This window comes from Zalophus californianus, chromosome 13 (genome assembly GCF_009762305.2).
Source record: "Zalophus californianus isolate mZalCal1 chromosome 13, mZalCal1.pri.v2, whole genome shotgun sequence".
Lineage (NCBI taxonomy): Eukaryota > Metazoa > Chordata > Mammalia > Carnivora > Otariidae > Zalophus > Zalophus californianus.
In genome coordinates this window covers 31647049-31668152 of record NC_045607.1, presented here as the reverse complement: position 1 = coordinate 31668152, position 21104 = coordinate 31647049, and the positions used below count along the sequence as shown (strand labels likewise).

The 21104-nt window shown below is 35.6% G+C and overlaps 1 protein-coding gene across 5 annotated transcripts in view; it reads left to right on the top strand.

Moving 5' to 3' along the window:
- STX17 (syntaxin 17) overlaps positions 1 to 21104 on the top strand; it is a 71202-nt gene that overhangs the window by 32001 nt on the left and 18097 nt on the right. For all 5 annotated transcript variants that reach the window (XM_027615345.2, XM_027615343.2, XM_027615346.2 and 2 more), the window contains exons 4-6: positions 9836 to 10061; positions 17768 to 17883; positions 17964 to 18014. In XM_027615345.2, the coding sequence (XP_027471146.1) occupies positions 9836 to 10061; positions 17768 to 17883; positions 17964 to 18014 (393 nt within the window). The remainder of the gene's footprint in view (positions 1 to 9835; positions 10062 to 17767; positions 17884 to 17963; positions 18015 to 21104) is intronic.

The window sequence follows — 21104 nt, the reverse complement described above, 5'->3', positions numbered from 1 at the left end:
ATGTTATTAAAACTTCTTACTGTGAAATATAACATTATGTGCTATAAATGCATACAATATAAATATACACCTAAACAAATTATTATACTGGGAATACTTGTAACTACTACTCGGATCAAGAAATAGAAAATTGCTAGCATCCTAGAAATGCTTTATTGCCTCTTCCGTATAACAACCAACTTTCTCCCACAGAAAGTAATCACTATCTTGATCTATACGGTAATTGCTTCTTAGTATTTCTGTATAGTTTTACCACCAAAATGTGTCATTAAGCTATAGATTAGTCTGGTTTTTAACATTATGTAAATTGAAATAAACAGAATATATCCTTTGTGTCTGGCTTGAGATTTATCTGTGTTGTTGCCTATAGCGGTATTGATTCATTTTCATTACTGTATATAGTCCATTGTATGAGTTTACCATAGTGTATGGTAAACATATACTATGATATATTGATTGTCATTTGGGTTATTTTTAGTTCTTGTTTTGTTTTCAGTTTCTGTTACAGATAGATATTAACATTCTTGGATATTTTTACTGGTATACATGTGCATGCATTTCTGTTAAATGTATTCCTAGGACAGGAATTGCAGGTTCATTAGGCATCCTTATTTTCAACTGCAGTATAATGACAAACTATTTTCCAAAACAGTTGTACTAATTTTACACTCCAGCAATGAATGTGACTTCCTGTGGTCTCCATATCCTCACCAATATTTAGTAAAGTCAAAGTTTAATTTTAGGTGTTCTGGTGGGTAGCTAATTATGGTTTAATTTATATTTACCTGACTCTCAGTGAGATTGAGTAACTCTTTGGTTTTTTTTAAAAAGATTTATTTATTTATTTGAGAGAGTGTGCAGGAGCAGGGGGAGGGGCAGAGAGAAGGGATGAGGAGAGAAAGAGAAGCAGACCCCCTGCTGATTGGGAACAACAGGGGCTCATGACCCTGAGATCATGACCTAAGACAAAATCAAGAGTCAGACACTCAACCAACTGAGCCACCAAGGCACCCCGAGTAACTCTTTGTTTATGAGAAGTGCCTGTTTAGGGTTCTTATCTATATATCTGCAGGTTTTTGTCTTTTTCTTATCTATAAGAGTTCTTTATTCTGTCTGTGACTGCTTTGTAAGTGTATGTGTTGCAGTTACTTTCTTCCACTTAGTGGTCAACCTTTTCACTGTCTTTGTTGTATCCCTTGATGACTAGAAGGTCATTTTATTTAATATAGTCAAGGTTATCAGTTTTTTCTTGGTGCTTTTTGTGCCACATTTAAGAGGTATTTCCTACCCTAGAATAAAGATATTCTGTTGTTTTGCTTTTCACATTTAGGTCTATAATCCATCTGGTTGATTATTGTGTATGGTGTGAAGTGGTGTGTCTAGTTTTAATTTTTTTCCCATGGGGATACCCAAATGACCAAACACTTGTGTTTTGGAAAGATCATGCTTCCCTTCAGTGCCACCTTTGTTGTAAATTCAGTGCATATATGTTTGGGTTGTCTCTTGGCTATCTGTCTCTTTGGTGTATTTGTCTATTCTTGCACTAATACCACACTGTCTTAATTACTGTGGCTTTATAATCAGTCGATATCTAATAGAGGAAGTTTTATTAATCTTCTTCAAAGCTAGTATCAGCCCTTTATATGCAGTTCCATATACGTTTTAGAATCAGCTTGTCAAGTTCCACCAAAATAAAGAACCTTTTCAGATTTATTCTAATTTATTGAATCTATAGATTGAAACCCATGTTGTTGAAGGGTCAGCTGTACATGGTTTATTATTTTATCCTTTTACTTTGAACTGTCTTTATGTTTTAGATGTATTTCTTGAATTTCATATTCTTCCAATTTGAAAATTTTTATCTTTTAACTGGAATATTCCATTTATGTGGAATAAATGATATATTTAGGTTTAGATATTACATTCTTTTACATGCTTTCTACTTCTTCCACATATTCTTTATTCTTTTTCATATCCATTTTCACTTTCTTGTATTTTTTTTTTTAAGATTTTATTTATTTGACAGAGACAGAGCGAGAGAGGGAACACAAGCAGGGGGAGTGGGAGAGGGAGAAGCCAGCTTCCCGCAGAGCAGGGAGCCCAATGCAGGGCTCGATCCCAGGACCCTGGGATCATGACCTGAGCCGAAGGCAGACGCTTAATGACTGAGCCACCCAGGCACCCCTCACTTTCTTGTATTTTTTTTTATTGATCGAATTATTCTCAGTTTTGGAATTACATACTCTTTTAGAAATTACAACATACATCCATAAACAATATAGATTATACAGGTACCTTGGAATATTTCAGTTGTATATGTACCCCCCAAATTAAATGCTATTTTTATATATTTTAATCTTACACATATATTTAAGAGATACTACTATTATTGTTTTAGTATAGTTACTGGTCATGTAGATTTATCCATACTTTTACTATTTTTTTTTTACTTTTACTCTTTTTTTTAATGTTCTTCATTTCTTTCTGCATTTCCAACTTCATATCTGGGATCAGTTATTCTTTCTGAAGGACACTTTTATATTTACTGTGTATTTGCTGGAGACAAATTCCCTCAGTTTTTGTTTATCTTCATTTTACCTACCAAAAGATATTTTTGCTGGGTATAAAAATTTAGGGTGACTAATTTTTCCTCCATACTTTGAATGTATCATTCTGCTCTCTTCTCGCTTTTATTGTTGCTTTGAGAAGTCATAGTATAGTCTTACTGTTTCGTTTTCTGGTCTTTATTATGGTCTTTGGGGTGTGGCCCTGTGGTTTTTTTTTTTTTTTTTGGGTGAGTTTTCAAGGTTTATTGGTGTTTTTGTTGGTATGACCTTTGGAAAGTTGGTTGCACTGTTTATATATCGATTTTTCTTTTTACATTATATGGCAATGTATGTTATTCTGATACATACAGTACACAAAATAAGGTCCTTTAGAACACTTATAAATAATACATGTAATGTTGGATTTATATATTGGATCCCAGAATGTGATTGATTGGAGAAAAAAGTTGGACTAGGCATGTTGGATGAAGGAACCAGAAGTTACATAACAGAGGGTAAACACACAATGGTTTGAAGGGTAACTGCAGCATGTGCAACATTGGCAGGGTACCTCTGAGGTGGTAGAACTATTTTGCAAGAAATTGTATTGCCTCTAGCTCATTCTGAGAGGTCTTTTCCCTCTCTCTTTTCTTTTCCTTTTTTGCTTATACGTTTTTCCTTCTTGGGGTTTGTCAGCCTTCTTGAATCGTGGGGTTGATCCCAGGAACCTGGGATCATGACCTGAGCTAAAGGCAGACGCTTAACTGATTGAACCACACAGGTCCCTGCAGCCAAACACTTACTAAATTTTTTCTTATGTATACTTTATTTTTTTAAAAGATTTATTTATTTATTTATTTTAGCAAAAGAACATGTTGGGTGGGGGCAGAGGGAGAGAATCTTCAAGGAGACCCCACTGAGCATGGAGCCCAACACAGGGCTCAGTCAACCCATGAGATCATGACCTGAGCAGAAACCAAGAGTCAGACACTTAACTGACTGAGCCACGCAGGTACCCTTGTATACTCTATTTTTAAATGATAGTATATTTATTCTTTTTAAAAACCTGTATTTTGCTTTTTATAGTTCCAGTGTTTGCTGAATTTCCAAGCTTGATTTTTATTTCTTTGGACAAAATAACCATAATGTTTTAGACTACATTTGCTATTATGTATATCAGATGTCCCTTTGGGTGTTTCTATTGTCTTTTGTTTCTGCTGTTCTTCATCTTGTGTATGCTCTCTGTGCTCGATTATCTTTGGTGGGCATTATATTTGAAATCCTACTTATAGAAATTATTTGAGGGTAGCGACAATGTTATCTTCCTCTAGAGACGATTTCATTTACTCCCTCTATGCCTGTGGGGTACTAATTTTCCACAGTTATCTTTATACAGTTTCAGGGATTAAAGTTTTTATGCACTACCCAAAAGACTAGAAGCCAAACTATAGTTCATGTGAGGGCTGATTTATTTCAGGATCACCTGGGCTCTTGGGGTACAGCTCATTCAGATCCTAGCTCAAAGCACCATAGTGGTTATACTTAGTAGGCCCCAGCATTGAGTATTTTACCCAGAAATTTATGAGGCTGTCAAACACTCTGGTAAGTAAATACCTCCAAGCAAATGTGGCCTTGAGTTCAGGACTCACTTCTCTGGATTTTCACCTTTGTCTAATTCTTGGCCTACAAATTTCTTAACTATCTTGTTTGCTTTTTGATGCCTTTGAATTTTGTGTGTTTGCAATTTGTTTTATTGTCAGCTTTTTAATTAGTCATTGGTGGGAGGGTTAGTTTGAATTACCTACCTTGCTACACCCAGAGGCAGAAACACCTAACTTTATATTTTTCACATATGTTCCTTTTATTTGATTTTGGAGAGATTCTATAGCTGTGCTGTCCAATATCGTAGCTCCTTGCGACACGTAATTGTTGAGCACTTAAAATGTGGCTAGTTTGGGGGCTCCTGGGTAGCTTAGTCAATTAAATGTTGACTCTTGATCTCAGAGTCATGAGTTCAAGCCCCACTTGAAAACAATGTGGCTAGTTTGAATTGAGATGTGCTGTGAATGTACAATACGTAATTAATTTTTATATTGATTACATGTTTAAATGATAATATGTTGGATGTATTGGGTTAAATAAGACATTAAAATTAACTTCACCTGTTTTTCTTTACTTTTTAATGTGACTTAAGAAAATTTAAAACTATAAAGAAAAAAATTTAAAACTATATATATGCCTTGAATTTGTGGTTTGCATTATATTTCTGTTGGGTAGTATAGCTCTGTAGAGAAATTGTTGAGAACATATGCTCTATAGCCTGGATTTAATTCCTGGCTGTACTTTTTACTAGAAGTGTAATCCTAGGCTTTTTTAAAAAATGTCTTGCTTTACTTTTCTCTTCTATAAAATGAAAATAATAGTAATATTTGTTTCAAAGGTAAGTTGTGAAGCTAAAACAAGATGAAGAAGGTAAATACGTAGTACAATGGACAACTTATAGTGTTAATAAAAATTTAGCCATTATTTGTGTTTTTGTTACTATAGTATCAGATTTTATAGTTCAGTGGGTATTTTGTTTCTTAAGATTTTCCTCCCCACCCTTAGTAATAGAATTCTGGACACTATAATTTGACTGGAGACATAAACATAAGTGCAAATTCTATAAAATAGGAAGAATATGTCATAGACAAATGCTCATGAGCTGCAGAAACGTTAATGCTTCTCCAAGATAATACTGCCTAAAATATTTCTATGGACTATGTGACAACTATGTAACCAAGCTTTACAACTGTAGTTCAGAAAGGAATTGTATGACCAAGAGTTGGTGTTGTGTTAGAAATATTGTTCCAGCACTTGAAAACTGGACACAAGACTTAATTCTACCACTGTGTTCATCTGAAGTCCAGTTTCCCTCTTGTAAAATCATAAGGTTGGACTAGATAACATAGGCCTATATTTTCTATGATTTTTTTCCATATTAATGCTTGCATATCACATATTTTTAATTTACAGTACAGTTAACCTTAGGTTTTTTCGTTCACATAAGAGTGACAGATGGTTAAAGGAAGTATAGAGTCATGGCAGGATAGAAGCATAACTTTTTAATTCCCCCAGAACATCTTACAGATACATTAGGTTGTAGCTAAACTATTTTTTTCCAGAATTGTTCTTAATTTTACTAGAATAAAATGGGTCCTTTGGTTATATTAAGGAATTTTATTTATATATGTGTGAATTATGGTTGTAGTTTAATGGAAAGATTGCTGGGCTTTAAAGAATACCTGGGTTTTCATAAAAATCCTAGAAGAGAGCACAGGCAGTAATTTTCCTGACATTGGCCATATCAACATTTTTCTAGATAGGTCTCAGGAGGCAAGGGAAATAAAAAAAAACTATTGGGACTACATCAAAATAAAAAGCTTCTGCACAGTAAAGGAAACAATCAACAAAACTAAAATGCAACCTACTGAATGCAAGAAGATATTTGCAAATGACATACCCAATAAAGGGTTAGTATGTGAAATATAAAGAACTGATACAACTCAACACCCCCAAAACAAATAATCCAATTAGAAAATGGGCAGAAGACATGAACAGACATTTCTTCAAAGAAGACATCCAGATGGCCAACAGACACATGAAAAGATGCTCAACGTCACTCATCATCAGGGAAATGCAAATCAAAACTACAAGGAGATACCATCTCACACTTGTCAGAATGGTTAAAATCAAAACACAAGAAATAAATGTTGGTGAGTTTATGGAGAAAAAGGAATCCTCATGCACTGTTGGTAGGAATGCAAATTGATGCAGCCACTGTGGAAAACAATAAGGAGGTTCCTCAGAAAGTTAAAAATAGAAGTACCCTGGGGTGCCTGGGTGGCTCAGTTGGTTAAGCGACTGCCTTCAGCTCAGGTCATGATCCGGAGGTCCTGGGATCGGGCCCCACATCAGGCTCCCTGCTCAACAGGAAGCTTGCTTCTCCCTCTCCCACTCCCCCTGCTTGTGTTCCCTCTCTTGCTGTCTCTCTCTCTCTCTGTCAATTAAATAAATAAAATCTTTAAAAAAATAAAAAAAATAAATAGAAGTACCCTACAATCTAGTAATTGCATTACTGGTTATTTATCCCCAAAGTACCAAAGTCCTAATTCAAAGAGATATATGCACCTGTATGTTTATAGCAGTATTATTTACAATAGCGAAATTATGGAAGCAGGCCAGGTGCCCATGGAAGGATGAATGGATAAAGAAGATGTGATACACACACACACCCCACACCCCCCCTGGAATATTATTCAGCCATAAAAAAGAAAAGAATGAAATCTTGCCATTTGCAACAACGTGGATGGAGCTAGAGAGTATAATGCTAAGTGAAATAAGTCAGAGAAAGACAAATACCATATGATCTCACTCATATGTGGAATTTAAGAAACAAAAGAAACGAGCAAAGGAAAAAAGAGAAACCAAGAAACAGATTATTAACTCTAGAGAACAAACCAATAGTTACCAGAAGGGAGGGAGGTGGGAGAATGGGTGAAATTGGTGATGGGGATTAAGGAGTGCACTTGTGAACACTGGGTGTTGTATGGAATTTTTGAATCCCTGTATTGTACATCTGAAACTAATGTAATACTGTATGTTAACTATTCTGGAATTAAAATTAAAACTTAACAAAAAAATGCCTGGGTTTTAATTGAGCTTTGCTGCTAGATAAAATTAAGTAAATCCTAAACAAGTTTTCTTTGTTCTGATTTTTCTATAATACAATAATGTGGAATGTAATAATACAGGATGTAACACCTCACCCAGAGTAGGTACTTGAGAAATAAAAGAAACTGATACATTCTGTCCTATTATACAGAATTTGCATTAGTACCTGTGAAAGTGCCACAGGGGAGAATTTAAAATATCATATGAGAAATATTAAAATATATTCCTTTAAGATTTTATTTATTTATCTGAGAGACTGAGCAAGCGAGAGAGAGAGAGAGAGAGAGAGAGTACAAGCTGGGGGAGGGGCAGAGGGAGAGGGCGAAGCGGACTCCCTGCTGAGGAGGGAGCCCGATGTGGGACTCGATCCCAGGACCCTGGGATGATGACCTCAGCCGAAGACAGACGCTTAACCAACTGAGCCACCCAGGCGCCCCAGAGTATATTCTAAATTATGTGATAAATATTATAGAGATCTATCATTTTCCAGAAGCATCATACTCAGATCATTCTTGCAAGTTAGTTCTATTTCATTTTCAAAGAATAGTTGGTTTTTATGTTTCTCAAAGTATAGACCATTGGGAAAGATGGAAAGCTCCCCAGTTCATTCTGTGAAGCTAGCACAATCTTAAACCTGTTAAAGCGAGTTTAAATCTAGTAAAGAAAGTATAGACACCCACACCATTCCAGTATGCACATGTAGGCACACATATATAGACAGACGTGTGTTGAAAGCCCAAATAAATTATTAGCTAATTGAATTCAAAAAATTATATATGTGACCAGGAAGAGTTTATCTCAGGAATGTAAAAGATGGTTCTATATTATGAAACCTGCCCATAACTCATAATATTAGCATATTAGAGGAAAATTGATGATTATGTCAGTAGATGATTCTAAAAAGAGGGGGAAAGCATTTGATATAAATCTGACAACTACACTCAGAAATGCAAATTAAAGCAACAAGAGAGAACATGTAGTACTGGCAGTATGTGGAGAAATGGGCACTCATACTTCGGTGGTAGTATGAATTACTACTTAGGAAAAACTGATACAGATGTAGTGAAAAGAAGGGCCACATGCACCCCAATGTTCATAGCAGCAATGTCCACAATAGCCAAACTGTGGAAGGAGCCGAGATGCCCTTCAACAGATGAATGGTTAAAGGAGATGTGGTCCATATATACAATGGAATATTACTCAGCCATCAGAAAGGATGAATACCCAACTTTTACATCAACATGGATGGGACTGGAGGAGATTATGCTAAGTGAAATAAGTCAAACAGAGAAAGAAAATTACCATATGGTTTCACTTATTTGTGGAACATAAGGAATAGCATGGAGGACGTTAGGAGAAGGAAGGGAAAAATGAAGGCGGGGGAATCAGAGGGGGAGATGAACCATGAGAGGCTATGGACTCCAGGAATCAAACAGGGTTTTAGAGGGGAGGGGAGGGGGGGCGATGGGTGAGCCCGGTGATGAGTATTAAGGAGGGCATGTGTTGCATGGAGCCCTGGATGTTATATGCAAACAATGAATCATGGATCACTACATCAAAAACTAATGATGTACTGTATGGTGACTAACATAACATAAAAAAAAATTATAAAAAAAGAGGGGCGCCTGGGTAGCTCAGTTGGTTGGGCAATCACCTTCAGCTGGGGTCATGATCCTGGAGTCCTGGGATCAAGTCCCACATCGGGCTCCCTGTTCAGCGGGGACTCTGCTTCTCTCTCTGACCCTCCCCCCCATGTACTCTCTCTCTCTCAAATAAATAAATAAAATCTTTAAAACAAAAGGAAAAAAACCCAAAAGCCCCATTTATTTAAAAAAAAAACTGATAATAGCTATTGAAATAAGATGCACATGATCCTTTGAGTACTCTCACTTTTGGGAATCATTTCTACAAAATATGGTATAATAGTATATACTATCATACTAATATATACTATTATAGTATATTAGGATATATTCAAGGACTTATGTTTTGGAAACAACATGAATGACTGTTAATCACTTTCAGGGGTCATTGAATAAATTTTACATCTGTATCATGGAATATGGTACACCCATTAACCAAGAAGGATATCCCTGATAGTAGTATTATATTATTGGGGTGAGGAATAACAAATTATAGGTTATTATGCACAATGTCCATTTTTTGGTAAAAAGATGGAAAGTCTATATATGTTAATGTTTGTATGAGCAGTGGGAAATGTGTGGAAGGGACTGGGTTAAGAGGTGGTTGGATTGGTGAAGGGGGAAGTCATTAAGTTTTTCTTGAATGCTCTACAGTGTTTGATTTATTATGAAGAGCATTTGTTACCTTTGTAATACACTTAATGAAGGAAAAAATGCTAAATAAATTCAATGATAGGAGTCTCAAGCTCGATTGGCTAGAGACATGAAAAATAGAAAAATGTTATATATACCTTCTGTTGTAGAGAATACTTGAAATCATCTCTGTTCATGACCATTAATCACAGATTACCTCTGAAAATAAAGGTATTTTATATTAACAGAAAATAAAGGTATTTTATATTAACGTTTTAATGAATTTTTTTTCTTTTATAGCAACTCCGTTCCAATATCCGAGAAATGGAGAAACTTTGTTTGAAGGTCCGAAAGGGTGACCTAGTACTTCTGAAAAGAATGATAGATCCTGTTAAAGAAGAAGCATCAGCAGCAACAGCAGAATTTCTTCAACTCCATCTGGAATCTGTAGAAGAGCTTAAGAAACAATTTAATGATGAAGAAACTTTATTACAGCCTTCTTTGACCAGATCCATGACTGTTGGTGGTAACGTACAAAGTCTCATTCTTGATCATAGTAATGCAGTTAATTAAAGTTCACCATCTTGTATAGCTATTGCAGATACATAAGTTTCCAGGGATCACCTTCTGTTTCAGTATTTTGAATTCTTGGACCCTGAGAGTGCCTAGAATCGCACACCCTAGAAGTTTTGTAGGATGAAAATTTTGAGCTATGCTGTGTAGAGTGGAACTTCCAAGCTTCAAGTACCTATTTGTCTATGTATTGAAAATAAAGGTTATAATATTCCCTAGGGAGAATGTCATCCTTGATTGCAGAGGACACCCCCTTCATGTCCAGGTTGCAGGAGTAGCCTAATCAGGCATGCCTCTTTCTTTGGCATTCTGATTTTCTTTCATAGGGGATGTTAGATCCACCAGCTCACTTTTCTGAATTTAACTGACAACATTAAAAAAAAAAATATATATATATATATATATATTCAAAGAAACAGTCCAGCAAAACTTGTCATTTTTTTTTTAAGGATATAATTGATAATTTTTAATTGCATTATAATAAGTCCTTTATAAGGAACCCTGAAAAAAAAATTACTGGTGTAATACATAATAGGACTTGAAAGCAATTGGTCTTTTTTTAATCCTATGGGTATTGGAGGGCATATCCAATCCAAACTGATGAGATTTCCCTACTTGAGTTATTTACTGGAATGCTTACGTCTGAATATTTTTAACTACCAAAAGCCAAAGTTTTTAACTGTCCTGGTTTTATTTTATAATTGCTCACCTCATATTTCCTTTTTTGTTTCTCTTTTAATTTATGCTATCTTGTTATATTTTACATATGTTCCAAGATGCTTTAAATCTTAATGGTAAAGGTAGGGTATAAATAAATTATAAATTAGAATAGAATCTGAGAGATGTTATACCTGCCCAGTTTTCATCTTTTCATTTATGTGGGAGGCTCCCGTACTATCCCGTCTCCAAAACCAGATTATTTTTAACTTTATATTTTCAGTGTTAATGATCCAGTAATTTATAGGGAATTTGAAATTAAAATATTGGAGGAAACATTTAGGCCATCATCCATAGTTTCTTGGTAATCTTGCTTTTATTGTATCCTTAGTACCTAGCACATAGTACATAGTGCTTGGCACATAGTGGACCATACATAAATGTTTCATAACTGTGAATGAATAAATATCTTTTTGAGACAATTTTGTAATTTCAGATGTACTATACTCACTACACCCTGTGGATAAGCAGTACCTAAAGTGTTGTTTTGGGGAGAAGGAGATGTTAGCACTCAGCGCCTTGGTTGAAGAGTATTTGGGAAGAATGCTTTTTGATAGTTTGTAGTTACTGTTTACGTTATTCTTACAATATTTATCACCACCATATTGATGAGGCTAAATACTGCTCATATCATTTAGTGTGAACTGATACTTTATGTGCATGTATAGAGAAACTGGGCTTCCATGTGATTAAGCAGCTGTCCTGCTTAATCACCTAGACATTATGACAATGTTTAATCACCTAGACAACCTTAATTACCTAGATACTGTGACAGTTGTGATGGTGGTAACAGCAGTGAAGATATGCTAGATTTTCTGGAGTTGCTGACATCAGTCTCTCTTGCTATTTAGTTTTGAATTGCCCATCACCAGCAATTCCCTGGCAAACAAAAATTTTGAGTTCTGAGAGTTTCTCACAATATAATACTATGCTAATACTTGCTTTAGTTTGCATTTTATTATTGCATTATTTGAGTTTCTGTTAGTAGGACTGTTCGGGCTCAACAAGCTTGGATTTATATATCATCAGAGGAACTGGGTGATTATTAGAAGAAGACAATTGAGCAGTTTGCTGGCAATTAAATTTCTCTGTAGGAAGCTGGCTGGTGTGTGTGTGTGTGTGTGTGTGTGTGTGTGTGTGTGTGTGTGTGTGTGTGTGTGTGTGTGTGTGTGTGTGTGTGTGTGTGTGTGTGTGTGTGTGTGTGTGTGTGTGTGTGTGTGTGTAATCAAAATTTGAGGAAGCACGTATAGAGAGAACATGAAAAAGATTGAGGTAGAGCCAGAGGATGAAGGAGAAGAAATCTGGCTGGTGTGCGTGCGTGTGTGTGTGTGTGTGTGTGTGTGTGTAATCAAAATTTGAGGAAGCACGTATAGAGAGAACATGAAAAAGATTGAGGTAGAGCCAGAGGATGAAGGAGAAGAAATCTGGCTGGTGTGCGTGCGTGTGTGTGTGTGTGTGTGTGTGTGTGTAATCAAAATTTGAGGAAGCACGTATAGAGAGAACATGAAAAAGATTGAGGTAGAGCCAGAGGATGAAGGAGAAGAAATGATGAAATTCATTTTCCAACTCTTGATTCTCAAATTTCTCAATTCATGGAACATCAAATTAGCTAAAGACCTAATCACTTGCCACTGAGAGAAACTACAAGATTAAATCTCTGTAGCTAGTGCTGATTTGATTGAGACATCATTGTAAGTTACACCTAAAACAATGTATAGAATTTCAAATTCCAAATGGTGTACTGGTGAAATGGTGCTTTGACTTTGAATCCATTGCCAACATTAAGCAATTAAAATGAACTGTCTCACCGAGTACCTGAGTATTTCACCAAATGTGAGAGTTTCTACTAGGTTGCCTTAAAACTCCAGAAATAATATTAACAAATAATTGTGAGGATGGGAAAGAATAATGAAAACAAAGCAACTAATTCACATAAGACCTTAATTGCGAGCTAAGAATTGAGTTCGCCCTATGTGTGGTCTTCTAGTTATGGACTCTTTTCTGTCATTCTACATGTTTTTATCCTGTGCTTTCTGGTTTTTCTTTGTTTTTGCTTTAGATGCTCATTATAGTAGTGACAGCCTATACAGAAAAAATGTGTTTGATTTGCATAGAAGTTAAGTGCCTTAAAATATTTCTTCCCTTAAAAATTCAATCTGATTCTAAATAAATTGGTTGGAAATATCAGCAGAGATTCAGGAGCAATGTTGCCACATTTCCATGAGTGAGATCAAAATACAAAAATAGTTTTTCACTTACAGATAGAAACAAGTATAATAGGACGTTTTATGTTCTCTGGCGAGTAAAAGAAGCTTATTAAGTTTAGGGGGAAGCTGTGATGATTTTGCTGCTTCTTTTGTCCAGATTCTGAGAGTTCCTAAAGCAAATCTTCTTTGCCAATCTTGCTTGATCTGAGAAACTCCCTTCTGTCTCACTTGTGTGTCTACTTTCATTTTTAGCATATTGCTTCCCACCAAGAGAAGTGATGAACCTACAAATTTGATTTGTATTTAGAAAGGTGTATCAAGTCATATAGAGTGAATCAGTGCTTCTCTCCATCTTTGTCTTTCTTACTCCCCATCCAGCACATACAGTTCACCAGTGCAATAGGAACAGAATCTTATTACATTTTAAACAAATATTCACAAAAGAAAAGAATCCAATCTTAAAACCGCTGGGAACTTCAGACCGCATATTGAATTTGATGAAATATCAGATTTTATCACAGGTATATATACATATAGTGAACAGTTTGTGAAGCATGTGGATAGTTTTGTATATTATTCAGAAGATATGTTTTCTGTTGGTTTTAATTTTCTTAAAAATCCTCCTTTGCAGCTAAGTTAAGCCATGACTTAGAAGTCATTTTATTTTGATAGATAGGTTGGTATAGATGATCAATAGATTAATTTCACTATTTTTAAGCTGTCAGAACATGAAAAATTCAGGAAATGCCTTTGAATTAATTTAGACTTATAATGAAACTTTTCCTAACATACTGAAGTTCAGTGAAAATTTCTTATATGTTGTGTTTTAATTCTTGGTAGAATCATTGCCTTTCATGAAACACAGAGAGAAAGACAAAGAACGAATGTTTGGATGTATGGAGAGAAGGGAAAAGTCTTATGTCTGTGTTATTAGTTTCAATTAAAAATATCTTCATGTTTGAGCTTGTAGTCAATAATAAGGTTTTAAAACTGGAGTTTGAAAACCAGTGGGAAGTGATGTATGTTTTCTTCGTGCCCCCTTGCAGTTGTTTGCATGTGGATGGAACTATCTTAGATGATTTCATCATATAAAACAATAGCAATTTGACTTCTGTGCACAGGGTGAGTTCTTCATCCTTCCTTCCCGCAGCTATAATCTGTCTCTGTTTTCCCTCATCATGTCTGTAGCAATTCCTAAAAGTTCAAAGTCAATGGATGTTCACTGAGATAGTGATTTCTAATATAAGCTGGAATAAATGAATTATGGAAAGTTGTAGAAATTAAAGGGCTTCTTTCTTAATTGTTAGTTATGCCTCAAATTGATTAGTGATGTTCAGAGTTGTAAGTTTACAGCAGGATTTTCCATGCAATAGAACAGATTTCTTTGTTCTAAGACTCTATTTGAACTAAGATGCATACGCAGTTTGGTTTCAAGTGAGACGTAAATGACTTAAACACTTCTTATTTTTTACTAGGGGAAATCTTTTATGTTTGCTTAAAATGCCAAACATTTCCCACCCCTTCTTCATTTTTTAGATAAAGAATTTATGTATGACAGTCTCCCCTCATTTTGTTATATACCCTGGCATACTTCATTTAAATCCTCTATAATAGGATAAAGACTATGGCTTATAAAAATCCTTAGAGTGGATATTGTAATTATAAAGTTCTGCTTTACATTTGGTCTGTTAATGATAAAGATATCATTATTCAGTATCATCCTATTAAAGAAGTTGGAATAGGAGTTGGAGTTCTCATTACAATAGAAATATTAAGTGGAAGAATGGTTTTAGAATAATTCATTTATCTTGATTGATGTGAAAATGAAAGCGTCTTTATGTGATAAGTTAGGACATAGGGTAAATAACTCTTCATACTTGCCATAATGTTGTCATGTAAAACTTACTTTATCTGATGTTTTTGCTCTTCCTTTAAGATCAAAGGAAATGTATTCAGATAAGTTAAAATTCAAAATTAAAAGAACACTATCAATTCTGATAAGCCTACAAAATATTTTTTAGTCAACTGACTATGCCCTTCCTAAACACTTCAAACAGATTATTTTCCTTGAGAGGTAAAAACATTCATAGATTTCAAAAGTAAAATAGCAATGCAGTTTTATAAAATAGGCTAGGATGAAAAAGAAATTGAGAAGATGAACTTACAGTTATGACTTTTAGGAGTAGATCAGGTGTCACACGTCATTATGTTATGTCCTTGCATATAACACTTCAATAGCTCTCCACTCTCTTCCAGATAGTCCAGAGTCTTTCACTGGTCTACAGTAAGGCCCCTCCTAACAATCTATGTATAAAGTTCTGTGTTTGTAACTCTATGTCTTTTACTTTATCCTTTGGCAAGACCAACCTGCTGATTTTACGTTAAGCTTTATCTTTTCTTTGAGGGCCTTTTTTATGCTGGTCTCTCTATGTAGAATTTATATTCCCATTTTCTTTGTCTCATAAGATCACCTTTTTTAGGAAGCCGTCTCATAAACTGCACATCACACCAAGCTGGGTCAGTTGCCTTCCCAAGCTTGGAACGCCCACAAAATATTGTTTGTATCTATATCTGTTAATCTAAATACTATTACACTCTCTTACTGTTTTAGGATTGTCTCTATGTATGTCTGACTCTTCTAGAATGTAAGTTCTTTGAGAACATCTCCTTTGTATTACTCATAAAAATTTTTCATCTCTGGATACCCAATACATAATAGGTATCAGATAATGTTAAAGTGATAGGTATTTTGAGCTTGAAGTAAGGGGGACAAAAGGAATTACATTTCCACTGCCACTGTCCTAGAGCAGACCATCATTTTGCATTGGACATACTGCAGAGCCTCCCAACTGGTTTTTCACTCTCTAATTTTTTTTTTTTTTTTTTACCTTTCAACTTCATCCTTCACACTACAGCTATGGTTCCCTTTCTAAATCTGAAATCTGATTATGCACCCTCCAGCTTCCCAGTAGTCTCCAACTCCTTTTAATAGTTCCATATTGATCTTATGAGAAAAACAGAATTCTTTAGCATAGTTTACAATGCCATGAATAATGTCACCTTAGATTTCCAGTGACAAAACTTATATAAACTTTTGCTTTTCTCTTTCATAGTCTGTATTTCAGTTGAACTCTTTTTCAGTTCCCAAACCTATGCATATATTATTCTCTCTGACCTGAATACCCTCTGCTTTTCCCTCCACCTTTGCCCCAGTTCACCTATGTAATTTCTGTTCATCCTCAGGCTTCTGCTTCAAAACCTCCAACTACTCTCCCCTCCCCAAGTCTTGGTTAAATACCTCTCTTCTGTTCTCACATAGTGTTCCATATTTACTCATATCATAGTTCTTACCTGGCTATACTGAACTTGCCTGTTAATATGTATTGTACATAATATGGTAAGTTCCATTAATAATAGCTGCAGTAGCAATGGCTATTTATTGTAGTAGTAACTATTAAGCCGCTTATACTCAATATTTAAGCCAGGCACAGTGCAAAATAAATACCTATCACCTTGTTCTATTCTTATTTTTTTAGTTTTTATTTATTCATTTAAATAATCTCTACACCCAATGTGGAGCTCGAACTCACGACCCCAAGAACAAGAGTCACATGCTCTTCCAACTGAGCCAGCCAGGTGCCCCTTTCACCTTATTTTAAAAATGAGGAGGGCGCCTGGGTGGCTCAGTTGGTTAAGCGACTGCCTCTGGCTCAGGTCATGATCCTGGAGTCCCGGGATTGAGTCCCGCATCGGGCTCCCTGCTCAGCAGGGAGTCTGCTTCTCCCTCTGACCCTCCCCCTTCTCATGTGCTCTCTCTCATTCTCTCTCTCTTTCAAATAAATAAATAAAATCTTAAAAAAAAAAAAATGAGGAAAATGAGTCAAAGAGCTAGTCATTAGCCAAGCCAGGATTCTAACCCAGGTCTTTCTGACTAGGCCCGTGCTCTTAACCACTGTACTCTCTGGAGCTGTTTTGTGGTTTACTATTGTGTCTGTAGGACCTGAGTGTACTGATAGGCATTTAGTAGGCATTCGATCCATATTAGTTTAATGAATGAATGGTAAAACCAATACAAGGAAATAAAGACTTGAAGGTGGGGTTTGGAGTGTAAATTAATTCATCATCATAGCAGTTTTACTGGTTGATGACTTTTTAAAACTCAGAAAAGAAACAGAAACAATGGAGATATGGGCTAGAAAAATGACTCTTAGAAGAAGGATGACAATATGTATGAAAAGATCCACATGGTAAGAGGTGTTCATTTGATGTCAGATTTATTGTTACCCCAAACGACTGATTTTCATTGCAAAAAACACATCACTTTCCTACCTTTAACACCTTATGAATCTGGTATTTATTACTAAAATCCCCAAAGAAAAGGTTAATGATTTACATTGAAAGTGTGAAACCTGTTTCTAGTGGGTATCTCTACGTGGAATATTGGCCACATAGAAGAGTTTTCCTTCAGTGCTGCTTCCACATTGAGCTGTAGTTATTCAGATTGGGTAGGTGGCATTTTTTGAGATGACTTTGTAGAATTAAAGAAAAAAATATTTCTTAACCTGGGAACAATCTGCCCACAGATAAATCTATTTTTTATAAAATAGTCAATTTACTTTTAGCCTGAATTCAGTTAGTTAGCATTTTACATGGGAATTGTTTTACAAAATTGATTTATGCTATCTGCTTTCTAACAAAGCACATAAACCCTAAACATGAGGCTGTGTTCATCCAGGAACATTTCACACTGCTGAGGCTGAAGCCGATCCTCAGAACATGACTCAGGTATATGCGTTGCCTGAAATTCCTCGAGATCAAAATGCTGCAGAATCATGGGAAACCTTAGAAGCGGTATGTTAAAAATTATTTTCGTTTTGGTAGCTGAGAGGCATAAAAGTAAGTAACTTCCTTTTCTTCTCTCTCTTTTTAAGGACTTAATTGAACTTAGCCAACTGGTCACTGATTTCTCTCTCCTAGTGAATGTAAGTATTATAATTGTTTTTGGCTCAGAGATGTTAGATTAATAGGATAAGACGCTTTTATTAATTCCTATGCTTTTGATTAGAATTTTAATAGAAGTTACAATTTTTAAGACGTATTGAGCCATGGATAGAAGTCTAACAGTCCTCAGCCTCCAGATCAATTTAATAAACATTTATCAAGCATTTGTTATATAAAAGGTACTGTGTTAAACCTTGGCACCAGGGGTCTGACAAGGTTAGCTATAGAAATAAATGAGGCCTATTCTCTGCCTTTAAGGATTTATAGTGGGTGGAGGTAAGTTTGGATCCCCAAAACTGAAATTTCAAGCATGATTATTAAATGCAAAAATGAGGTATGAAGGGAAGTATTATCAGCTCTAACACAAGCATTTAATTCCAAGGGAGGGAGGCAGGGATTGTGAGGTGGAAGCATTAAGAATAGCTTCATGAGATAGGTAGCATTTGCTTGAGCCTTGAAAACTGAGTCAAATGTCCACAGATGGGAGTGGGGAAGGGTGCATTTGAAAACAGCTGAACAAAGACATGGAGTAGAGAAGTGTATGGCCTTTCAGGAATGACAAGTATTGCAGTATAATCAAAGCATGAGATACTATGGGCAAGCAAAATAAGGAGTGTGAGTGCCTGATTGAGATGGAATTGAGGGCCATACCAAAGAATTTGAATTTTAATTTGTAGGCATTGAGGAGCCGATATAGATTTTTGAGCAGGTTAGAGTGATATGATCCAGTCTGGTTGAGAAAGATTACTGTTAGTGTGAATAATGGCTTGGGGAAGGGAGTGATAATAGGCAGGATGACTAGTTAGGAATCAAGCAAGAGTTTCACTAAGAGCAATGGCAATACAAGTATAAAGGTACAGGACAGCTGAGAGGTATTTCTGGGGTAGACTTAGTAGAAATTGGAGGAAGATGGAAGAGTCAAACATTAAGGTTTTATTCTGCATAATGGGGTAGCCAGTCTCATATTGTTAACATAGATGAGGAAACAAAGTAGATTTGGTGGGAAAGACAGAATAGGTTTTCTGTCATTGTTTTTCTAAATTATTCTTAGTTTCCTTCCCAGGAAGTATAGGAATTTTGGATATATGTGTGTATCTGTATGCACATACAGGAACAAACCTGTGTCTGCTCATGCTTCTGTCTAGATTTAGTTCTTTGTTCTTGATCAAACCATGATCTGGGGGTTTTACATCTTTGAATTATGGTTTCCCTGATATCTGGCTTTCAAGTATAAGAAGTCCCTGGATTATACAATCTCAGAACTGGAATTGGACAGGACTTAACGAGGCCAGCGAATCTAATTCTTCTGTTCTTGCCCCAGCTTGTCATATAGATGGTTTTTTGCCTCTTTCTGAAAATTACAGTGCAGGGATACTTTATACTTCAGCCATTCCGTTTGGAGACTCTGCCTCTTAGAAGTTCTTCCTTATATAAACACTGCCCTATAATAACTTCCCTCTGGTACTTTTGCCCTCTTGGAGCCATATGCTGAACAAGTTTTGTCATATTTCCATATAAAATTTTTCAATTTTTTGAGACCAACATTATCCTTCCTCACCCTATCCAACCTCATCATATTTTTTTCTTTTAAGGACTCTTAATTCTTTAATATATTCCTTCTAGAATATGATTTCTAGGCTTTTCAATGCTAGTCCCTTCATCTGTTTGTTTTCTAGTTTTTGTATTTTTTCTTGAAATCTAATGCCTAAAATTGAACATCAGTAAATTGTTTAAAGCATTTTCCTTAGAAGCAAAATGCTTGAAGTTTCTGGATTAGGTGTCTGTATAATCTATCCATATACTTGCATCTAAAAGGGAATGATAGAAGAATCCCGAAATATATGTTGTTTCAGAATCGAGATTTATTCAGTTATTCTAACTCTCTGATGGAATGTAGTTTGTAAAATCTGTACATGTATGGTATATACAAATACATTTGTATTAAAATGTGAGTTGTAATGTATGTAAATTATACCTCAATAATAGTTGATTTAAGAAACAAACTAAACATGTACAGAGTTCTTCTCATTCCAGACAAATACATTTCCCTTCCAGTGGGATGAGCACATGAAAGGAAAATTGAGGGCTTGTGGCCATTTAATAATTATATATCTGATTAGATTACGTAAGCAGCTCCTAACCCCTAATCTAAGGAAGATTTGTGTAGGAAGGCTTTGGCTATGGCCATAGTTCTATACAAATGTCCTATTTATAATAATCTGTGTGAGGACATGGAACAGAATGTATTAGGCAAAAGCTCAAAGGAGAACCACTGATTACTATTCCCGGGGTGATTGAGTTCTCATGACCACATGGTCAGGACTCACAGAAGCTCCATTTAGGCACCAAATGACTTGGGAACATAAGCAGAGTAACCACATCCTCTCATTATCATCACATGGACATGATAGTATCTGGACAAATTAACCATGTATTTTTGGAGAACTTTCTGTGTGCATAGGACTGTGTTAATAAATAAGCTCAGTGAAGAATAGAGAACAGTTTAAAAAAAAAAAAACCTGTAGGATAGTCTTGATAATTGCATAACATTGTGAATGTACTTAATGCTACTAAATTGCACACTAAAAATGGTTAAAATTGTAAATTTTATATTATGTATTTTTTACCATAATGAAAAATGAACCTACAAAGCCATCGAGAGATCCAGGTGCGGTCCAATAATAATATCTAAGCGTCCTGCTTCAGTTTTCTTCAACCTTTATTGCTCGAGTGCCCTCTTCTCTTCCTGTACTTATGGAACTAGCCCTATTTCTTGTCAAGGGGAATTTAAAGAACTCTGGACCTGTCACTCAGTGGCATGTCACCCTTGCTGCTGGTCCAATTTTGCCTCTACCTTCTACCTTATTCCCTAGGCATAAAAACTGGGTTGTAGTGGATTCGATCAGATCAGGTCAATTGGATTTATTACCCACTTGACCTTAAGGATGTTGTTGGACGGCAATGAACTTTGTAAAATCGATGGGAGGACTAAATGAGATAATGTCTGTTACTTCCCATCCCCTTTCCTTCCACTGACTCCAACTGCATTCCTGTCTTTGTCCCTCCCTTAT